Source organism: Trichosurus vulpecula, chromosome 7 (assembly GCF_011100635.1).
Source record: "Trichosurus vulpecula isolate mTriVul1 chromosome 7, mTriVul1.pri, whole genome shotgun sequence".
In the NCBI taxonomy this organism is placed as follows: domain Eukaryota; kingdom Metazoa; phylum Chordata; class Mammalia; order Diprotodontia; family Phalangeridae; genus Trichosurus; species Trichosurus vulpecula.
In genome coordinates, this window is record NC_050579.1 from 259127277 (window position 1) to 259146670 (window position 19394).

The 19394-nt window shown below is 39.3% G+C and overlaps 1 protein-coding gene across 1 annotated transcript; it reads right to left on the minus strand.

Moving 5' to 3' along the window:
- Positions 1-229: 229 nt before the first annotated feature.
- LOC118857931 (zinc finger and SCAN domain-containing protein 12-like) lies at positions 230-19185 on the minus strand. The gene is made up of 5 exons (XM_036768393.1): positions 18784-19185; positions 18381-18501; positions 15063-16016; positions 14407-14744; positions 230-607 (listed from the first exon to the last, which is right to left on the minus strand). The coding sequence occupies exons 1-5, from the start codon at positions 19183-19185 to the stop codon at positions 230-232; spliced, it is 2193 nt and encodes a 730-aa protein (XP_036624288.1).
- Positions 19186-19394: the final 209 nt, after the last annotated feature.

Consider the following 19394-nt stretch of genomic DNA (forward strand, 5'->3'; position numbering starts at 1 on the left):
TGATTCATTCATTTATGAGTAGTGATACAAATACTACCAAGAAATTTAAACATGAACTAATGAGCATCAATTCACCAAAGAGAAGGAAATTCTAAAAATATGAAATAATCATGAATAAAAGATTTTAAAAAGAAAAGATAAAAATGAGAAAATTAAAGAGAAAATTAAAAAGGGATGGGAGTGAAATTACACGGGGCGGGGGGAAGGGAAGATTCCCTTAATTGGAGGTTTAACCTCTGAGGGCCTGTTTCCTCACAGGGCATTTGTACCGGATAATCCCTCCAGAATCCCTTTCAGCTTTATAAATCTCAATCTTTAACCCGGGCGGGGGGTAGTCCCAGCTGTTCAGGGCCCCGGGGACACAGGTCACTGGCCCAGCCCTGGGTTTTGGCGCTTTCAGTGACCCAGGCTTCTCTTGGGCTGCGCCGTGTTCAGAGGAGCCCCCCCCCCCACCGGGGGGTCCAGATCTCCGTGCGCAGAGGAGGGGTCGGCTGGGCCGCCGGCGCACTACCCAACCGGGAGGGAGGAGGCTGGTGCGCCCGCCCTCCCGAGCGCTTTGAGGAGGTGCAGCCCCGCTCAGGCTCAAAGGCGCGGTGGGCAGGCGACACTAGATCAGAAAGACGCCCCTACAGCCACGCCAGGTTAACCACAAAGACCGGAAGTGTGTCAGCGAGTCTCCGCGGGTTTGGGGGAAACCGAAGTGTACAAATCACCCCAGCCCACTCCCGTACACTTCCGGGTTCTCTCTGGGAATTGGAGGTAATCCTATGATTCTTTAAAATAAATAAATGGAATTTTAAATGATAAACTTGTGACAATAGCTAGGAAACCCAATACTCAAACAAAAGAAAACAACAACAAAAGTGTAAATGTCTACCATTTGATTTATCCCAAACAAATTATCTAACAACGTATTATCAATCTCACCTCGACCACCTTTTAGAAAAGGAATGAGGATGGAGAAAACAATCAATGCAATTCCACCAAGCAAGATACTATCACAGCTACAATTTGGGGAGAGTAACAGCAGAAGCACCCAGAAGTTCAAGGGACAAAAATTCAAGAAAGGAGCCAGTAGCAAAGTCATTTGCCAATTTTTTTAAAAGTGGGAGGAGCAGGAGAGGTTGGTAGTTTTTGTGTTTGTTTTAGCTCCTCAATCATTTTGACCAATGTGTATTTCCTATCCACTAACTGTCTTCATTATCTGATTGTTAAATTGGACCTTATTTCTTTGACTGGAGCAAAATATGGAAAGAACGTTGTCTGATAGTAGCATAAGATGTTGGGGATCATTATGAGTAATATATTTAATGTGAAAATATGTGAACTATTACTCTGGTCTCATTCTCATAGTGAAGCTGGCTACATCTCTTCTTCAGGCCCAACACTCTATCTACTATGCCACTTGGGTCCTAGAAAAGGAACACTGTCAATCAATCAATGAACAGTGATTAAGAACCTACTATGGTATATGCCAGGCACTGTGCTAAGCACTGGGTGTACAAAGAAGCAAGGCAGTCTTTGCCCTAAGGGAACTTACAAGCTAACAGGAGAAACAACCTGCAAACAAATATATATACACACATACATACACACATATAGCTAGGATAAATAGGAAATAATTAACAGAGGAAAGGCACTGGAATGAAGATGGGTTGGGGAAGACTTCTTATAGAAGGTGAGATTTTAGTTGGGACTTAAAGGGAGCCAGGGAGGTAAGTTGTTGGAGCAGAAGAGGGAGAATATTCTAGGCCAGAGAGAATGCCTAGAGCTGAAAGATGGAGTATCTTTTTCATCAAACAGCTAGAAGGCCAGTGTCACTGTAGTAAGCTGCAAGGACACTGGAAAGGTAGGAAGGGGTTACGTTATGAAGAGCTTTGAATGCCAAACAGGTAATTTTGTATTTGATCCTGATGGGAATGACTGGACTTTACTGAGTAGAAGGGTGACAGGGTCAGACCTGCACTTTAGGAAGATCACTTTGGCAGCTGAATGGAGATTGCATTGGAGTAAAGACACCCAAGGCGAGCAGATCCATCAGCAGACAATTACAAGTCCAGGGCTTCTTAAACCTTTTCCACTCACGACCCCTTTAGTGCTTCTTAATCTGTGGGTCTCTACCCCATATGGGGTCAAGATTAGTCCAGGTATGAGTTGATGATGGCCTGCACTAGAATGGTGACAGCGTCAGAGGAGATAAGGGAGCGTATTCAAGAGATATTGCAAAGGTGAAATCAACAGGCCTTGGAAAAAAATTAGAAATGGCAGGTGAGAGACGGTGCAGAATTCAGTAAGACTCCTAGGTTGTGAGCCTGAGGGACTGGGAGGATGGTATTGCCCTCTCTAGTAATAGGGAATGTAGGAGTGGGGGAGGCTTTAGGGGGAAAGAGAATGAGTTTCATTTTGGACATATTGAGTTTAAGATGTCTACCAGACATCCAGTTTGAAATATCTGAGAGGAAACTGGAGAAGCAAGATTGGAGTTCAGGAGACAGACTGGGGCAGGATAGGTAAATTTGAAAATCATCAACATAGAGATGGTAATTAAATCCTTGCAGACTGATGAGGTCACCAACTGAAGTAGTATAGAGTGAGAAGAGAAGAGGACCGAGGACACAACCCTGAGGGGTATAGGGGGTTAGAGGGCATGATCTAGGGCACAGCTGTCCAAAATGCAGCCTGCTGGCTGCATGCGGCCTGCAGTGTGATTTATGCGGCCCACCTACAAGCATAGAAATTTACATAAATGCTTTAGTAAAGGAAGCTGAGCTAACACAGAGCTCTCACTAAAACGGCAAATCAAAATATATTGTCTATTGTTTCAATAAAACCCTAAGATTGGACAGCCCTGATCTGGGGGAACATCCAGCAAAGGGCATGGGGAAGGAGTGGTCAGATATGTAGGGGGTAAACCAAAAGAGAATGGTATCCCAAAAACCTAGATAGAAAGGAGTATCAAGGAGGACAGAGTGATGAACAGTCTCGAAAGCCACAGAGGTCAAGGAGAATGAGGATAGGGCACAGGCTACTGGATTTGGCAGCTAAGGGATCATTAATAACTTTGGAGAGGGCAGTTTCAGTGAAATGATAGGTTCAGAAATTAGATGGTAAGGGGTTAAGAGGAGAGTGAGAAGGAAAAGAGCAGAGACACCTCTTGTAGATGGCTTTTTCAAGCAGGGATGGAAAGATGAAGTAAAGTTTTTTTTGTTTTTTTTTTCCAAGATAGGAGAGATACAGGCATGTTTGTAGGCAGTAGGGAATGAACCAAAAGACAGGAAGAGAGACTGAAAATAAATGAAAGAGTAGGGATGATAGAAGGAACAATCTGTTGGAGGAGATGGGATGAAATGGGATTGCTTCAACAAGTAGAGGGATTAGCCTTGATAAGGAGTAAGGCCATGTCATTATGTGGAACAGGAAGAGAGAGTGTCAGGAGGCACTCGAATGATAGATGAGGAAGAGGGGAGAAAAGAGAGTATGGCAAATGGCCTCAGTTTTTTTCTATAAAATGAAGAAAGTTCTCGGCCAAAAGGGTGGAGAGAGAGGGAAGTATGGGAGGTTTGAGGAGGGATAAAAGGTTGAGAAGAGGTGCTTTGAGAGTGGGAAAGTGAGTTGATTAGAGAGGTATAGTAGGATTGTCTAGCAGCAGTGAGGGTCCAGTTGAGGTTATTTAACATAAATTTGTAGTGGACCCAGTCAGAAGCACAAAACGTTACTTAAGGAAAATAATAAAATAAAGCCAAAAGACTGAAAGTAGGAGAAAATGTGAAATATCTCATACAAAAAAAACAAAAACAAAACTGACCTGGAAAACAGATTGAACAGAAAGATAATTTAAGAATCAATGGACTAGAGGGGCAGCTAGGTGGCGCAGTTGATAGAACACTGGCCCTGGAATCAGGAACACCTGAGTTCAAATTTGACCTCAGACATTTGACGCTTACTAGCTGTGTGATCCTGGGCAAGTCACTTAACCTTGATTGCCTTGCCAAAAAAAAAAAAAAAATCGGTAGACTACCTGAAAGTCTTGAACGAAAAAAGAACCAAGACAACATAATTCAAGAAATCATAAAACTATCCATATAGCTTAAAATCAGAAGGCAAAGTATAAATCAAAAAATCTGTCACCTCCTGAAAGAAACCCCCAAATGAAAACTCCCTAAAATATTATAGACAACATCCAGAGCTCCCAAATAGAGGAGGGAAAATAATGTTAGCAATGATAAAGCAAGAATACTAAAGAGCCAAAATCAGGATCACACAAGATTTAGCTGTTACCACAACAGAGAAGCAGAGGGCTTGAAATACGATATTCCAGAAGGCAAAGGATCTAGGCTTACAATCAAAAATAACCTACCCAGCAAAACTGAGTAAAATCCTACAGGGAAAAAAATGGGTTAGTTCTTCCATAAAATGGAAGAGTATAGCAGAATGGATTAGAAAACAGAATCCAATAATATATTGTTTACAAAAGACACAGATGAAACATAAGTATAAACAGGGTTAAAATAAGGGAGTGTAGCAGAATCTATTATGCTTTAGCTGAAGTGAAAAGGATGGGGATAGCAATTATGTTCTCAGACAGAGCAAAAGCAAAAATAAACCTAATTAAAAGACATAAATCAGTGAAACTATATTTTACTAAAAGGTAGCTTAGACAATGAATTAATATCAATACTAAACATATATACACCAAATTGCGTAGTATCTAAATTCTTAAAGGAAAAGTTAAAAGAGTTACAGGAAGAAATTAGAAAATTAAAATATAGTGAAAGACCTTAATTTACCCATCTCAGACCTAGATAAATCAAGTCAAAAAAATGAACAAGAATAAAGGTAAGGACCCAAATAAAATTTTAGAAAATTAGATATATTAGATCTCTAGAGAATACTGAATGGTAATAGAAAAGAAAATATCTATTCTCAGATGTATATGACACATTCACAAAAATTGACCATGTATCAGGGCATGAAAATCTCACAAATAAATGCAGAAAAGCAGAAATATTAAATGTATCTTTTTCTGACCCTGATGCAAAATAAATAAATTACATTTAACAAAGGAAAGATGAAGCAAAGATTAAGAACTAATTGAAAACTAAACATCCTAAAGAATGGATGAGTCAAAGAACAAATTAGGGAAACAATCAATGATTTCATTAGAATAAAAAAAATGAGACAAGTTACCAAAATTTGTGGAATGCTGTCAAAGCAGTATTTAGGGGAAAATTTATATCTCTAAATTACTTAATCAAAAAAAGAAATGAAGGGCAGTTCAATGGCTTGGATGTACAAATAAAGAAACCTAGAAAACCAATGAATTAAAACCCCTAATTAAACACCACAAAAGAAATTCTGAAAAATCAAAGGGGAGATCAACAAACTTGAAATTTAAACAAAATTGAATCAAAAAAATAAAACTAGGAGCTTTAGAAAAAACAATAAAATAGACCATTAGCTAATTTGATGAAGATTAAAAGAAGAAAGCCAAATTACCTGTATAAAAAATGAAAAAGGTAAATTCACTACTAATGAAAAATAAAAGCTCTTATAAAGAGCTACTTTATCCAACTATATGCCAATGAAATGGACAATCTAAATGAAATGGGTGAATATTTACAAAAATAAAAATTTCTTATGTTAATAGAATATTTAAGAAGCCCTATTTTAGAAAAAGAAATTGAACAAGCCATAAATTAAGTACTAAAGAAAAAAAGTTGCAGGACCAAGTAGATTTACTAGTGAATTCTACAAAACATTTAAAGAAAAATTAATTCCAATTCTACATAAACTGTTTGGAAAAATTGGTAAAGAAGGAGTTCTGCCAAATTCCTTTGATGACACAAATTTGGCCTTGATACCTAAACCAGTGAGACTCAAAACAGAGAAAGAAAACTATAGACCAATTTCTCTATTGAATTGATGCAAAAATATTAAATAAATTATTAGCAAAGAGACTACAGGAATTTGTGCCAGAAATGCAGGGCTAGTTCAATATTAGGAAAATTTTGAGCATAATTGACCATATTGATAACAAAACCAACTGAAATCATTTGATTATTTGAGTATTTCAGTAGAAGCAGAAAAAAAACTTTTGACAAAACATAACACCCATCCCTGTTTAAAAAAACAACAACTAGAAGATAAGAACATATGAAGCTTTTCTTAAAATGATAAGTAGTATCTATCTAAAATAAAAAATAAGCATTATCTTTAATAAGAATAAGCTAAAAGTTTTTCCATTACGATGAAGGGTGAAGCAAAGATGTCCAGTATCACCATTCTTATTCAATATTGCACTAGAAATGCCACCTGTAGCAATAAGATAAGAAAAAAATTGAAGAAATAAGCAAAGGCAAAGAGGAAACAAAATTATTACTTTTTTGTATTATCTTATAGAGAACCTTAGAGAACCTCAACTAAAAAACTAACTGAAACAACTAACAACTTCAGCATAGTTGCAGAATATAAAATAAACCTCCAAAACATTGGCATTTCTGCATAATATCCATAAAATGTAGAAGGAAGATATAGAAAGAGAAAATCCATTTTAAATAACCATGGACAATATAAAATACTTGGGAGCCTACCTGCTAAGACACACAAAGGAACTATGAACACAAATACAAAATATTCTTCATATAGGTTCTTCACGTGTTTTCACATAAAGACAGATCTAAATAACTGGAGAAATATTCATTACTCATAGGTAGGCCAACCAATATAACAAAAAATGACAATATTACCTAATTTAATTTACTTATCCAATGTTACAATAACCAAATTGCAAAATAATTACTTTGTAGAAATAGGAAGAATAACAAAATTCATCTGGAGAAACAAAAGGTCAAAAATATCACAGCCATCAATGGAAAAAAATAGGAAGGAAGGGGACCTAGCCATACCAGATCAAAGCTATGAAAACAATTTAGTACCAGGTAAGAAATAGGTTGGTCAATGGAACGGATTAGGTACACAATATACAATATAAAATTGTGGTAATGATAAATATATTTTGTAACCAATAATACTAAATTATTCCTTAAACATATAATCTATAAAGTAATAATGAAATAATAATTATGTAATTAATATGCATCAAAGAAAACAATAAAACAGACAAGTCATTAATTGTCAGTAGCATCATTATTAGCACTCTGCAAATATGAGGAAAATACCTATGGAAAAGAAAAAAAATCTGAGCCATAAGTTCTGCTGGGTAACAAGATTATCAGGACTAGAGCTGATCACATTTAGTTATAGGTCATCACTGACTACTACTTGACTCATTCCCATCTTTGATGATTTGTTTGAAATCAAATCCAGTGTCTATAGTTTTTTTTATCACTCTCCTTCTCTGACCCCCTCACCCCAACCTTTTTCTTTTTGAATTGCATCAACATTGGCTCTTTTCCAATCTTGTGGTACTTTCCTGTCTCTGTCTCTCTATCTTCCCATACAACTTCCCAAAGCAGAGAAGGAATATTTGCATTGGGAAACTCTTCTAAGCAACAAATCAGTAGTAGGATGAGGGGGAAATAAATGTGATGAGACAACCCAGCTCATCAACCAACCCCATCCCAACACTGCTACGTTTGTTATTTTTGGAATACACATGTAAAGGGAATGTTGGCTTTGCCATGGTGGCTTGAATGGCAGAAAAGCCTGCCAGCTTTTATTACCTCCCCTCTTCTGATTTCTAATAGAAGTTTAATGGCTCTTCAAAGCAATTTTCAAGGCCAACTGCTAGTTAATGGTTGTTGTCCTTCATGTTCAAAGAGAACCAAAATGATATTACTATGTCAGGGTCAAGGTACAGTGTGTCCTATTGTGGCTGAAAAGACCAATACAAGCTCAGAAGGCTCTACCACAGGTTGGGCATAAATAGTCCACATGAACACTTGGATGGAGATGTTTCTAAATTTGCATGTCTCACATTTCTTTTGAGCTACTGCAATTCTGCTTTGTTCATGGAGCACAGCACCTTCTTTGATGCAGGCATGATCCCATACCAGTGTCTCTCGTGTCTCACAATTGATTCCAAAGTTCTCCAGAGAGACCATGAGAGTGTCTTTGTATTGCTTCTTCTGACCACCGTGTGAGTGCTTGTCTTGTGTGACTTCTCCATAAAATGGGTTTTTAGGCAAACATACATTTAGCATTTGAACACGATGGCCAGCTCATTAGAGTTGTGCTCTCTGCAGTAGAGTTTCCATGCTTGGCAGTTTAGCTTAAGAAAGGACCTCAGTATCCCATACCTTAACTGCCAGGTGGTTTTCAGAATCTTCCTAAGACAATTCAAAGGGAAGCAATTCAGTTTCCTAGCATGGCGCTGGTATACTGTACAAATTTCACAGGCATACAACAACGAGGTCAGCACAATGGCTCTGTGGACTTTCAGTTTGGCAGGCAGTTTCTCTCCCACACTTTCCCTCCAGGCCTTCCAAACACTGAGCTAGCTCTGGTAATGTGTGCATCAATGTCATCATCTATGTGCACATCCTTGGAAAGTATACTGCCAAGGTAAGTGAACTTATCCACAACATTCAAAATCTCTCCATCTGCTGCTACCAATGGTTCCATGTATGGATGGAGGAGAACCTGTGTTTTCTTGGTGTTGATCGTTAGGCCAAAATTAGCACAGGAAGCAGAGAATCGACTCATATTTTGTTACATCTCAGCTTTAGAGGCTACATTGAGTGCACCATCATCTGCAAACAAAAACATCACACACCAACTCTTCTCCTCATCAGTGTGGTAGCTGGCCTTCATGCCATTTTCACCCCTGCTGAAGGCATCTGACAACGTTGCTGAGAAAATCATGCTAAAAAGCCCTGATTCACTCTAAGAACACCATCCATCATCCAGAATCTGTGCAAGCATACTGTCATGGCATACAATGCTGATGAATTTCTCTGGGCAACCAAATTTTGCCAGGATCTTCCACAAGCCCTCATGACTGACAGTATCAAAGGCCTTGGTCAGATTGATGAATATGGTATACAGACCTCTGTTCTGCTCCTGGCATTTCTCTTGGAGTCATTGGGCAACAAGCACCATATCAACAGTTCCTTGGCCATTTCTGAAGCCACACTGGCTCTTATATAGATGACCATCTACCTAAGGATTAGCCTATTAAGAAGGACTCTGAGAAGAATCTTGCCAGCTATGACTGAGAAACCCTTCCTGTGATTGTCACATGACAACCCATTTCCTTTTCCTTTATAGAAATGGACAATGGAGGCATCATTGAACTCCTGGGGATAACCTCTTCTTGCCATATTACCTGGCAGATTTTGGTCAGTTTTTGTATGAGCAGTGGACTTCCTGCCTTGAAAATTTCAGCTGGAATAGACTTTGTAAACCTTAAAGTGTAATGTAAACATCAATTATTACTACCCTCTGTAAAGAAGATGTCACCCTCCTGAAAGCTGCCTGTAAACAATTTCAGGAGAGAGGCCCAACAATAAGTCATTACTCACTGTTGAACACTCAAGTAAGGGATGTAGAAACACTGTCAAAGAATAGTACCTATGTCTTCTATTTCCATGGAATAATTTCTCAAATGTGGTTATTATGGGCAACTAATTTTCCCTGCAATAATGTTCACCTTTCCAGAAAGGGCAGCGGTGAATTCTCTAAGCAGAGTCATTAGGAAAGCCTCGTTCCTACATTCATTGTGCAGCCTCTCAAAATCAAGGTGATCTCATGACTAAGATGCTCACTTAAATTTAATGAGACAAAATCATTCTAAAAGTCATAGAACTTTTGTTAGAATGAAGTAGGAACTCAAATGATCCTGCTATCATAGATTTCAAGCTAGAAGAGACCTTAGAAGTCATTGGGTCCAACCACCCCATCTCACATGATGAGATGGCCTTATTCCTTACCAAGTCTGACCCCTCTACCTGCTTAAGCAATCTCATTCCATCCCAACCCCTCTGTTATTCCCATTCTATCATTAATTTTCAATTTCTTCCCATCTACTGACTCATTCCTATTGACTATAAATATGCTTATCTTTCCCCCACCCTCAAAAACCCCTCACTTGATCCTTTCTTCTGCCCTTGTAGCTAAATTCCCTGACAAAGCCATCTACAATGGTTGCTTCCACTTTCTTTTCTCTCATTCTCTTTTTAACTTAACCCCTAGTGATCCTGCTTCTTACCTTAACATTCCACCAAAATTGGTCTCTCCAAAGTTACTGAATTCAATGGTCTTTTCTCAATCCTCATTCTTCTAGATAATTTCTTCTCTCTGGGTTTTCGGGACACCATTCCCCCTGGTTCTCCAACTATTGCTTCTCTGTCTCCTTTGCTGGATCCTCATCCAGATCACGCCCTTTAATCATAGTTGTCCCACAAGGTTCTGTCCTGGGCCCTCTCCTCCCTCTATACTTGGTGACCTCATCAGCTTCCATGGATTTAATAACCATCTCTATGCTGATGATTCCCAAATCTATCCATCTGGCCCCAACCTCTGTGCTCACCTCTTAGACGTCTCATATTTGATGTTCAGTAGACACCTCAAACACAACACATCCCCAACTGAATTCATTATCTTTCCTCCTAAACTCGCTCCCCCTTCTAAGTTCCCTATTACTGTAGAGAGCAATCCATCCTCCTAGGCCTTCAGGCTCATCCTAGGAGTCATCCTAGACTTCTCACTCTCTCTCGCTCTGCCCCCCCCCCCATCTAATCTGTTGCCAAGGCCTGTCAATTTCACCCTTGCAGCATCTCTCCAATGTCTCCTCCCCTCTTCTGAAACTGCCACCACCCTGGTACAAGCTTCTACCACCTTAACCTGGACTACTATAATAGCCTGCTGGTGGATCTGCTGCCTCAAGTCTCTCCCCACCCCAATCCACTTAGCCACTAAAGTGATTTTCCTATAAAGCACTGCTTTGACCATGTCATCTCTCTACCCAATAACCTCCAGTGGCCCCCTATGGCCTCAAGGATCAAATGCAAAGTCTTCTGGCTTTCAAAGCCCTTAGTAACCGGGCCCCCTCATGTCTTCCTAGTCTTCTTACCCATATAGTGACATGACTCTCTTCAATCGAGCGACACTGGCCTCCCAGCTATTTCACGAACAAGACACTCCCCCTCAGTTCCAGGCATTCTCTCTGGCTGTCCCCCATGCCCGAAATGCTCTTTCTCTTCGTCTTTACCTACTGACTTCCTTGGCTTCCTTTAAGTCTCAAGTAAAAGCCCATCTTCTACAGGAGGCTTTTCCCAACCCCTCTTAATTCTAATACCTTTCCCTTTCTTAATTATTTACAATTTTCCTATATATAGCTTATTTGTACCTATTTATTTTCTTGTTCTTCTCCATTAGATTGTGAGCGCCTTGAGAGTGGGGACTGTGTTTTGTCTCTTTTTATATCCCCAATGCTTTTAGCACAGTGCCTGACACATAGAAGTACTTAATAAATGTTAATATTGACTGACCCCTCACTAAGCAGAAAAAGAAACTGAAGTCTAGAGGGGCTGTGACACACAGGAGAGTCAGCATTTGAACCCAGCACCTCTGGCACCAGATCCTGCATACTTCCTATGACACTAAAATGCTGTCCAAATCAGAAATGCTAGGAACAAAGTAGAATGCCATTTATTGACACAACCACCTCTCCTCCCTAACTCAAGTCTCATTTCCTCCATAAAAGCTACCTCTGATACCTCCAGCTAGAAATGATCCTAATCTCCTCAAATACCTGTCTGACCTCCCCTATGCATTTAATTACATTCCAATTTTATTATGGTGACTTGTGTACATGCTTCATCTCTCATCATAACTAGAATTTATATGACACTTGAAGGTTTGCAAAGTGCTTTATCCCATGGATCCTCACAACAATCCTAGGAAGTGGGCACTATTACTATCCCTATTTTGCAGATAAGGAAACTGAGTCTGAGAGGTTAAGTAACTCTGCCCAAGATCACACAGCTAGTAAACACTTGAGTTAGGATTTAAATTCAGATCTTGCTGACTCTTGAGTCCAGTATTCCAGCTATTGTACCCCTCGGGAGAGGATTATGTCATTTTTCATTAATACCCCAAACTTAGAATCATGCCTACCCCATAACAAGAGCTTAATTTTTGCAACTGAATGTAGGAAAATGCATTTCTCTGAGTGAACACTTCTAACTCTCATCATTCCATAAAAATATACCACCAACCTACCTCTGAAATATACTGGCTATGTGACTCCAGGGCAAGTCTAGTGCCCCAAGTAACCTTCTAGAACTATAAACTATGTCAATCTGCATTGGTACAGGAATTTTCCCCACTGAGAGTTCCCTATACCAATGAAATTATAGGTCTGTTTAAAAAAATTATTTACTGATACACTATCAAACACTTTGAGCTTCTTTCAATTGATACAAGGCTGCACAACTTGTCTCATGTGGTAGGATATTAATTTACCTGGGAATAATCGAATTGGCCACAGACCCAGGTAAAGTACAACAAGCCTCTTCTCATAGAGGCAAAATGGGAGAAAAAGTCTCCAGAATCTGAAGAGAATATAAGCACAGAGAGAATTCTGAATGCTAAGTAAGCAATGGTCCTCTGTCAACATGGAGGAAGCTAAGACCGCAGACATAAAAAGCATACACAACTCGTAAGTTTGCCTCTGAATTTTCATTTATTACTAATACATCGTAGCCAAGTTTAAGTCAAGTATCTTTATATTGGTATCAAAATAAAGAGGTTATGATTGTCGTGAGAAACTTATTGATGTTTTCCTTGCCACAAAATTCAAGAGAAGAAAAAGATGACTCTCAAGAAGGGCATTAAGGAAAAGGTGAGGTCAGAAAAGGGAGAACCTTGGTAAGACTTAAAAAGAATCCACAAGACAGACTGAATTAGCAGCTACGGGAAGCCCTTCTGGGGGCAATCAGGAAACAGCCCACTGAACATGTGCACCATTAGTATAAAATTGCTAGGTCTTGAAAGGAGGCAGAACCATGGAAATCAAAAAGTGTAGGTCTCTGGATCTAGAAAAATAAGAATAAGGATTTGCCAGGTTTTTTGTCCAGCACTGGACAAAATGGAGAAAGTACCCTGATTTCGGATCTACTTCTTTGGAGAGAAACGTAAAATTTTAAACCCTTGGGGGTAGGATGAGGTATTCAAACTGTCATTTTGGGGGAAATGGAAATATAGGCTATTTTTTGAAATCTTAAAGAAACTCACAAAGGAACACAACAGTGTCTTATGCATAACTTAGGTTGATCATAGAATCACTATTTAATATAAAGATGTGAAGTACTAGAAAACCAAAACAAATTGGGAAAAGTTTGCTTTGCTCCTCAGTTTTAGAGGGAAACAAGGAGAATAGCCTTCGCATCTACTCTGCTGTAGAGAAGGATATTCTACTGAACTACTGCGGCTTAACAAAGTTACAATTTGAGAACATTCAATCTCCCCGGCTCTGAATTCTGTACTTAGCAAGCAAACTTCTAGGAAGTAATTTGGTTTGCTATATAAATCAATCAACAGGGAAAATGCCCTCTGGAAATGAACGGTTCTATTTCTTGGAACCAATGTCTTCTACTGTAAATTAATTAGTGTTAGTTTTTTGTGCATTGTTATTGTCAATCAGTCCCCCCAAAACTGATCAGCCGTGGCATAGTGATAAAACCAAGGCAGGACCTACAAGGTTTAAGACTAGGGTATGAAAAAGGTACTTGTATCCTTCAAAATCCCCACTAAACATTATTACCAAGAACACTACTACTACATTGAAAAATTGCTAAGTTACATACTAGTATGCTGAACTCTTATTTTCTGATCATTTCATTATAAAATCTAAGATTTATTTGGAAAAATTTTGGCTCTAAGACACAATTTAGTCATGCTTAATGCAAAGCAACCAATCTTTAGAATCACAAGGAAACCAAGTAGTTTGACAGCATTGGAATTAGGCACCAGATACAAGTCTATCACAAGTAGTTATGGCACAACTTCATAATTTTACCCCTAGGGAGAGGATTATGTCATTTTTCATTAATACCCAAGGCTTAGAATAATGCCTACCCCATAATAAGAGCTTAATTTTTGCAACTGAATGTAAGAAAATGCAATTCTCTGAGTAAACGCTTCTACATCATCATTCCATAAAAATATACCACCAACCTACCACTGAAATATACTGGCTTGTGACCCCGGGGCATAATGATAAATATTCTCCCAATCACTAAATCCAGGAAACACTGTTAGATGCATCAAAGTGAATTTGAGCACCTTGTTCCAAAGCATGTTCAGGTGTGAAAGGAGTAAGGCACAATTTACTCCATTAGAAATGCTACCTGATTTTCTTGGTCATTACACAAATTTTCTAGAACTTAATCACATGCCAATAAGGCAAAAGCAGGTTGGCAAACTTTCTATTTGTCATGCTACCAAAGCCCTCCTCCAGTGAATTTTCTGATGTTTAATAAGTATTGAGCGCCGACTGAACTTTTTACCACATAAGTTACACTGAAAGGGTTTTTCCCCAGTATGGACTCTGAGATGATAAAAAAGCCCTGTGTTCTGACTGAAGGCTTTGCCACACTCATTACATCTATACCGTTTCTCTCCAGTGTGGACAGACTGATGCTGATTAAGGGCTGACAACTGGCAAAAAGCTTTGCCACACTCCTCACATTTATAGGGTCTTTCCCCAGTGTGAATTTTCTTATGTCGAATAAGGCCAGCTTTGGCACTGAAAGTTTTTCCACATTCTTCGCATTTGTATGGTTGGTCTGTAGTGTAGGATCTCTGATGTTCAACCATGTTTGTACTATGATCGAAGCTTGCTATACTCTTATCTTCTTCAAACTGTTCCTCACCAGTCTGGATGGTCTGACGTTCTGTAAGACTCGTACCCTGACTATAGGTTGTCTCATCCTCAGTCTGTCCAGAGTGTTTCTCCACCTGATGTTGAGCAAAACCTGTACTTGAACTATGGCTTTTTTCATTTATCTCATGGTCATAGTGTTTCTCTGCTGAATGGTTTTGATGCTCAGTGAATCCTGTGTTTTGACTAAAAGAGCTCTCACCTTCCTCATGTTCATGTTTCTCTTCTGTGTGGTTATTCTGATGTTCAATGAGGCTTCCACTCTGATTGAAGGATTTCCCACATTCATCATTTTCATAGGATTTCTCCACATAATGGATTTTCTGATGTTCAGTAAGGCCTGTTTTCCTGCAGAAAGCTTTCCCACATTCATTACATTTAAAATGTTTTTCTTTGTGGTGGATTTCCTGATGTGAAAAAAGGGATGAGTTATAAACAAAGGCTTTCCCACATTCATTACACTCGTAGGGTTTCTCTCCAGTGTGAACTCCCTGATGCTGAATAAGGATCGACTGTCGAGTAAAGCTTTTGCTACACTGATTACAGTGAAAGCGTTTTTCTCCAGTGTGTTTTTTAAGATGATTAAAAAGCCCTGCATTCTGACTGAAGGCCTTGCCACACTCATTACACTGATAGTGCTTCTCTCCACTATGGAGTCTCTGGTGTTGATTAAGAACTGATCTCTGACAAAAGGCTTTTCCACACTCATTACATTTGTAGGGTCTCACTCCAGTATGGATTCTCATGTGTCGAATTAGACCATTATTTGAACTGAAAATTTTCCCACATTCTTCACATCTAGAGGATTGGTCTCCTATGTGGTTCTTCTGATGTTCCACTACACCTGTACTGTGATTAAAGGTCCTCTCATGCTCAACATGTTTATAGGCTTTCTCCCCTATTTGATGGCTTTGATTTTGAATTGAATTCTGAACTAAGTTCTGGATGAAGTTCGTTTCTGATTCACCATGCTTATGTTGTTCATTGCCTGTGGGCTTTCCCCATTGATTTTTTAACCTGACATCATGTTCACATGCTTCTCCATCTTCAGGAGCCTGTAGAATTTCTCCATTAAACTTATTAGTTATCTCCTCATGTGGTTCCATTTCCTTCAAAAGTGCTTGCTTTGGAGACAACTTTGTTGCACTGCATCTGGTCTTACCATCTGAAACTATAAACAGACTACATGAATAAGGAAGGAGTTGAAAAGACTATGGACTCAACTTTCTAGCCATGGCTAGTGACATGGCTTAATAAGGGACAAAAAGGGCGAGAGGGGCACAAGAGGAGGGAAAACATTTTAGGAAAGGGTTACAGGGGAAACTGTAACTCATATTGCAAAAGGATGACCTAGGAATATACATATATAAGTCGATAACAGAGATTGTCTAGGAATGGGCAGAGACTTAGTATTTGTCATATATTTGATATAGATCAGGGCGGACCACTTGAGGCCCACAGTGTGATTTACGTGGCCAGCCTACAGGCATAGAAATTTACATAAATGCTTTAGTAAACGAAGCTGAGCTACAGCAGAGCTCTCACTAAAATGGCAAATCAAAATAGATTGTCTGTTGTTTCAATAAAAACCTAAGGTTGGACAGCCCTGTACTAGATTATGAGAAAGCAAATATAATTAAGTTTAGTAGAAATAAATATAAATTCTTAACACTTGGATTCAAAAAGTCAACTTCACAAGTACAAAATGGTGGAGACGTAACTAGAATTGTTTTAGTTCACCTGAAAGAATTCTAAGTGTTTAAATGGATGGTAAAATCATTATGACTGTGATGTGGTATGGAAGTCAAAAGAATGAATGCAATCTTAGGGGGACATTAAGAAAAATGAAACATCTTGAAAAGAGGCTCTATTCTGGTTAGATCATATATGGAATACTGTGTTTAGTCTGAGACATCACATTTTAGGAAGGATGTTGATAAGACAGAAAGAGGCAAGAAAAAGGCAGCCAGGATGGTGAAGGAAACCTAGGATTGTGAGACAAGAGAACGGGTATGTTCAATTATTTGAAAGGCTGTCACACGGAAGAAGGATCAAGGATCGTGTCCTTAGTCCCTGAGGGTAAAATAAGAAGCAACAGTTCTAAATTGCAAGGCAGCACATTTAGGCTTGATGTCAAAAAGTTTCCTAACAATTAGAAACATCCAAAAGTGGATGGGCCACCCAAAGCATCAGTGTTTGCTCCTTTATTGGAGGATTGAAAAGCAAATATACATTGACAATCTGTAAAATATATTTTAGAGGAGATTCTTGTTCAAGTACAAATTGGACTAAAGAGCCTCTGAGCTCCCTCCCAACTATGAGATTTTATGAGGCTTTTCAGTGGCGAAATAAGGCTGAGACGCAACAGGAAAATCAGAAAAAGGGGGCACTGGAAGCGTGAGGGTGGAATTTTTGGAAGATGTCAGAAGAGGCAACGGAGTAAAAACTGAGAACCAGAGGGTACTTAATTTTACACGGAGGCCAACCGAGACCACAGGAGGGCCTGAATGAATCAAAACGACGAATGTTGTAGGTGGCATATCATAGTGTAAAGTAAATTAGACCACGAGTAGGGAGCCTCAATGTGGTTCAGGGAAAGAATGCTGGCCAGGGAATCATCAGAAGATCTAACACTCACAAGCGGTGTAACCACGGGCAAGTCATTTCCCTCTGGACCCTCAGCTTCTTTACCTGAAAAACGAGGGGGCGGGTGGACCGCATGAGCTCCAACTTCCTATGTAAAGCTCTAAATCCCATGATGCTAGTTCCAGTTTTGTCACTAATTATCTATGTGCTTTATGCTCTCTTTTCTAATTTTCTATTTCTCTTTCTTGGGCCAGTTATTGACTCTCTGGATCTTGGATTTCTGCATCTATAAAATGAGGGAGTTGAGCCCCAGCTTCAAAATTCTTTGAGTGTTTTAAAACATAACGTGCTTGTACTTTGGTATATAGATTTTAATAATAAACACTGAGGGTAATAATCACAATAGATCATATTCATAAAGTTCTTTAGAATTTATAGAGTGTTTTCTTACAACAGTTCAGTAAAGTTAGTAAAGAGTTTACTGCAGTGGAAAAGAACACAGCAGGCAATATGAAATATGAGAAAGAATACTGGACTTAGCGTCAGAAGCCCTGGATTTGGGTTCTCTCTCTGTTACCTACAAACTCATGAACCCATGCACTAAAGCGTTTTGTTTGTTATCATTTTTGAAGTTATTATTGTGATTATCTGGAATATGGCTTTGGTGACAGCTGAAAACAATGCTTCAATTCCATCCAGATAATAGTGCAGGAAGAAAATTATGGGACATTATTTTATTTGAATGACAAGAGTTGGAAAAGAACTTAAAATACATAGGAAGTAAATTTTTACATGAAAGGCAACCCAGACCAGCATAGAGTAGAAAATACACTGGGATGGAAGTCAGAAGATCTAGTTTCCCTCAGTGGGTAAAATCTGAGGAGATATAATTGACAATGATAAATGATTCCTGGGCTATCTCTTCCTCAGATGAAGTTCAAAAACTTACCTTCTTCATGTGGAATCTGGGTCTCCACTGGCTGGAAATGGGCATTCTGTAAATCCCGTGACACTCCTACAGATGTCGCCTTCTCTAAAAGCCCTTCACATCCTAGTGCATAGGTTTGGACCTGGGAACAATTATACATAGTTGGGCTTGCAAAACAATCATGAAGGCTTGGAAATAAAATGTTAGGTAAGTGACTACAATGAACTTTGGTTAGGAAAGGCAAAACTGGCCAAAAAAAAAGTCATTTGGTTTTTAATGGCAGTAGGGAGCAGGAAAAGGAAACTGATAAAGAAACTGGTAGCTCTGATGGGACTAAGGAAGTTTGAAGGCTGGCAGTATTTCTCCTGTAGCTGTGATTCCACAGCATAAAGCCCTTCGTCTCCCACAAGCGATCTCTTCTCACCTGTTTTCCTGGTGCACCAAGGTTTCTCTCTAAATCCTCTGCCAACGTCACAGCTTCTTCTCCACTCTCTGGATGGTGATCACGGACCTGGGTCTGCAGTGAATCAGGCAGGATAGTCAGGAACTGCTCCAACACCAGGAACTCCAGGATCTGCTCCTTTGTGTGTATGTCAGGCCTCAACCACTGATGACAAAGTTCCTGGAGTCGGTTCAGAGCATCTCTTGGACCTCCTGTCTCCTGGTAGCAGAGGTGTCTAAAGTTCCTGCGGGAGATCTCTTGGATACAGGCTTTGTTTCCAAGAGGGTCAGATTCCTGTCCCCAGGCACGATCTTCCTCTTCTACCTTCACTATCAAAAGTCCCTCCAGCTCCTTTGGAGCTTGGGCAGCTGAAACGTCAGTCATGCTGAACTTCCAAAGCCTAACAGACAGCAAGTTCTATCGATTACCTAAATTTCAGGAAGATTCCCTTTCAACAACTCATCTGTGGAAATTCCTGAGAAATAACAGACTTTTAAGACAAAGAAACAACAAGCTAATTGTTAGGAAATCATAACTACACTAACGAAGACCAGTGACCAGGGCAAATTACTGAATGGTACCAGAGTTCTGTG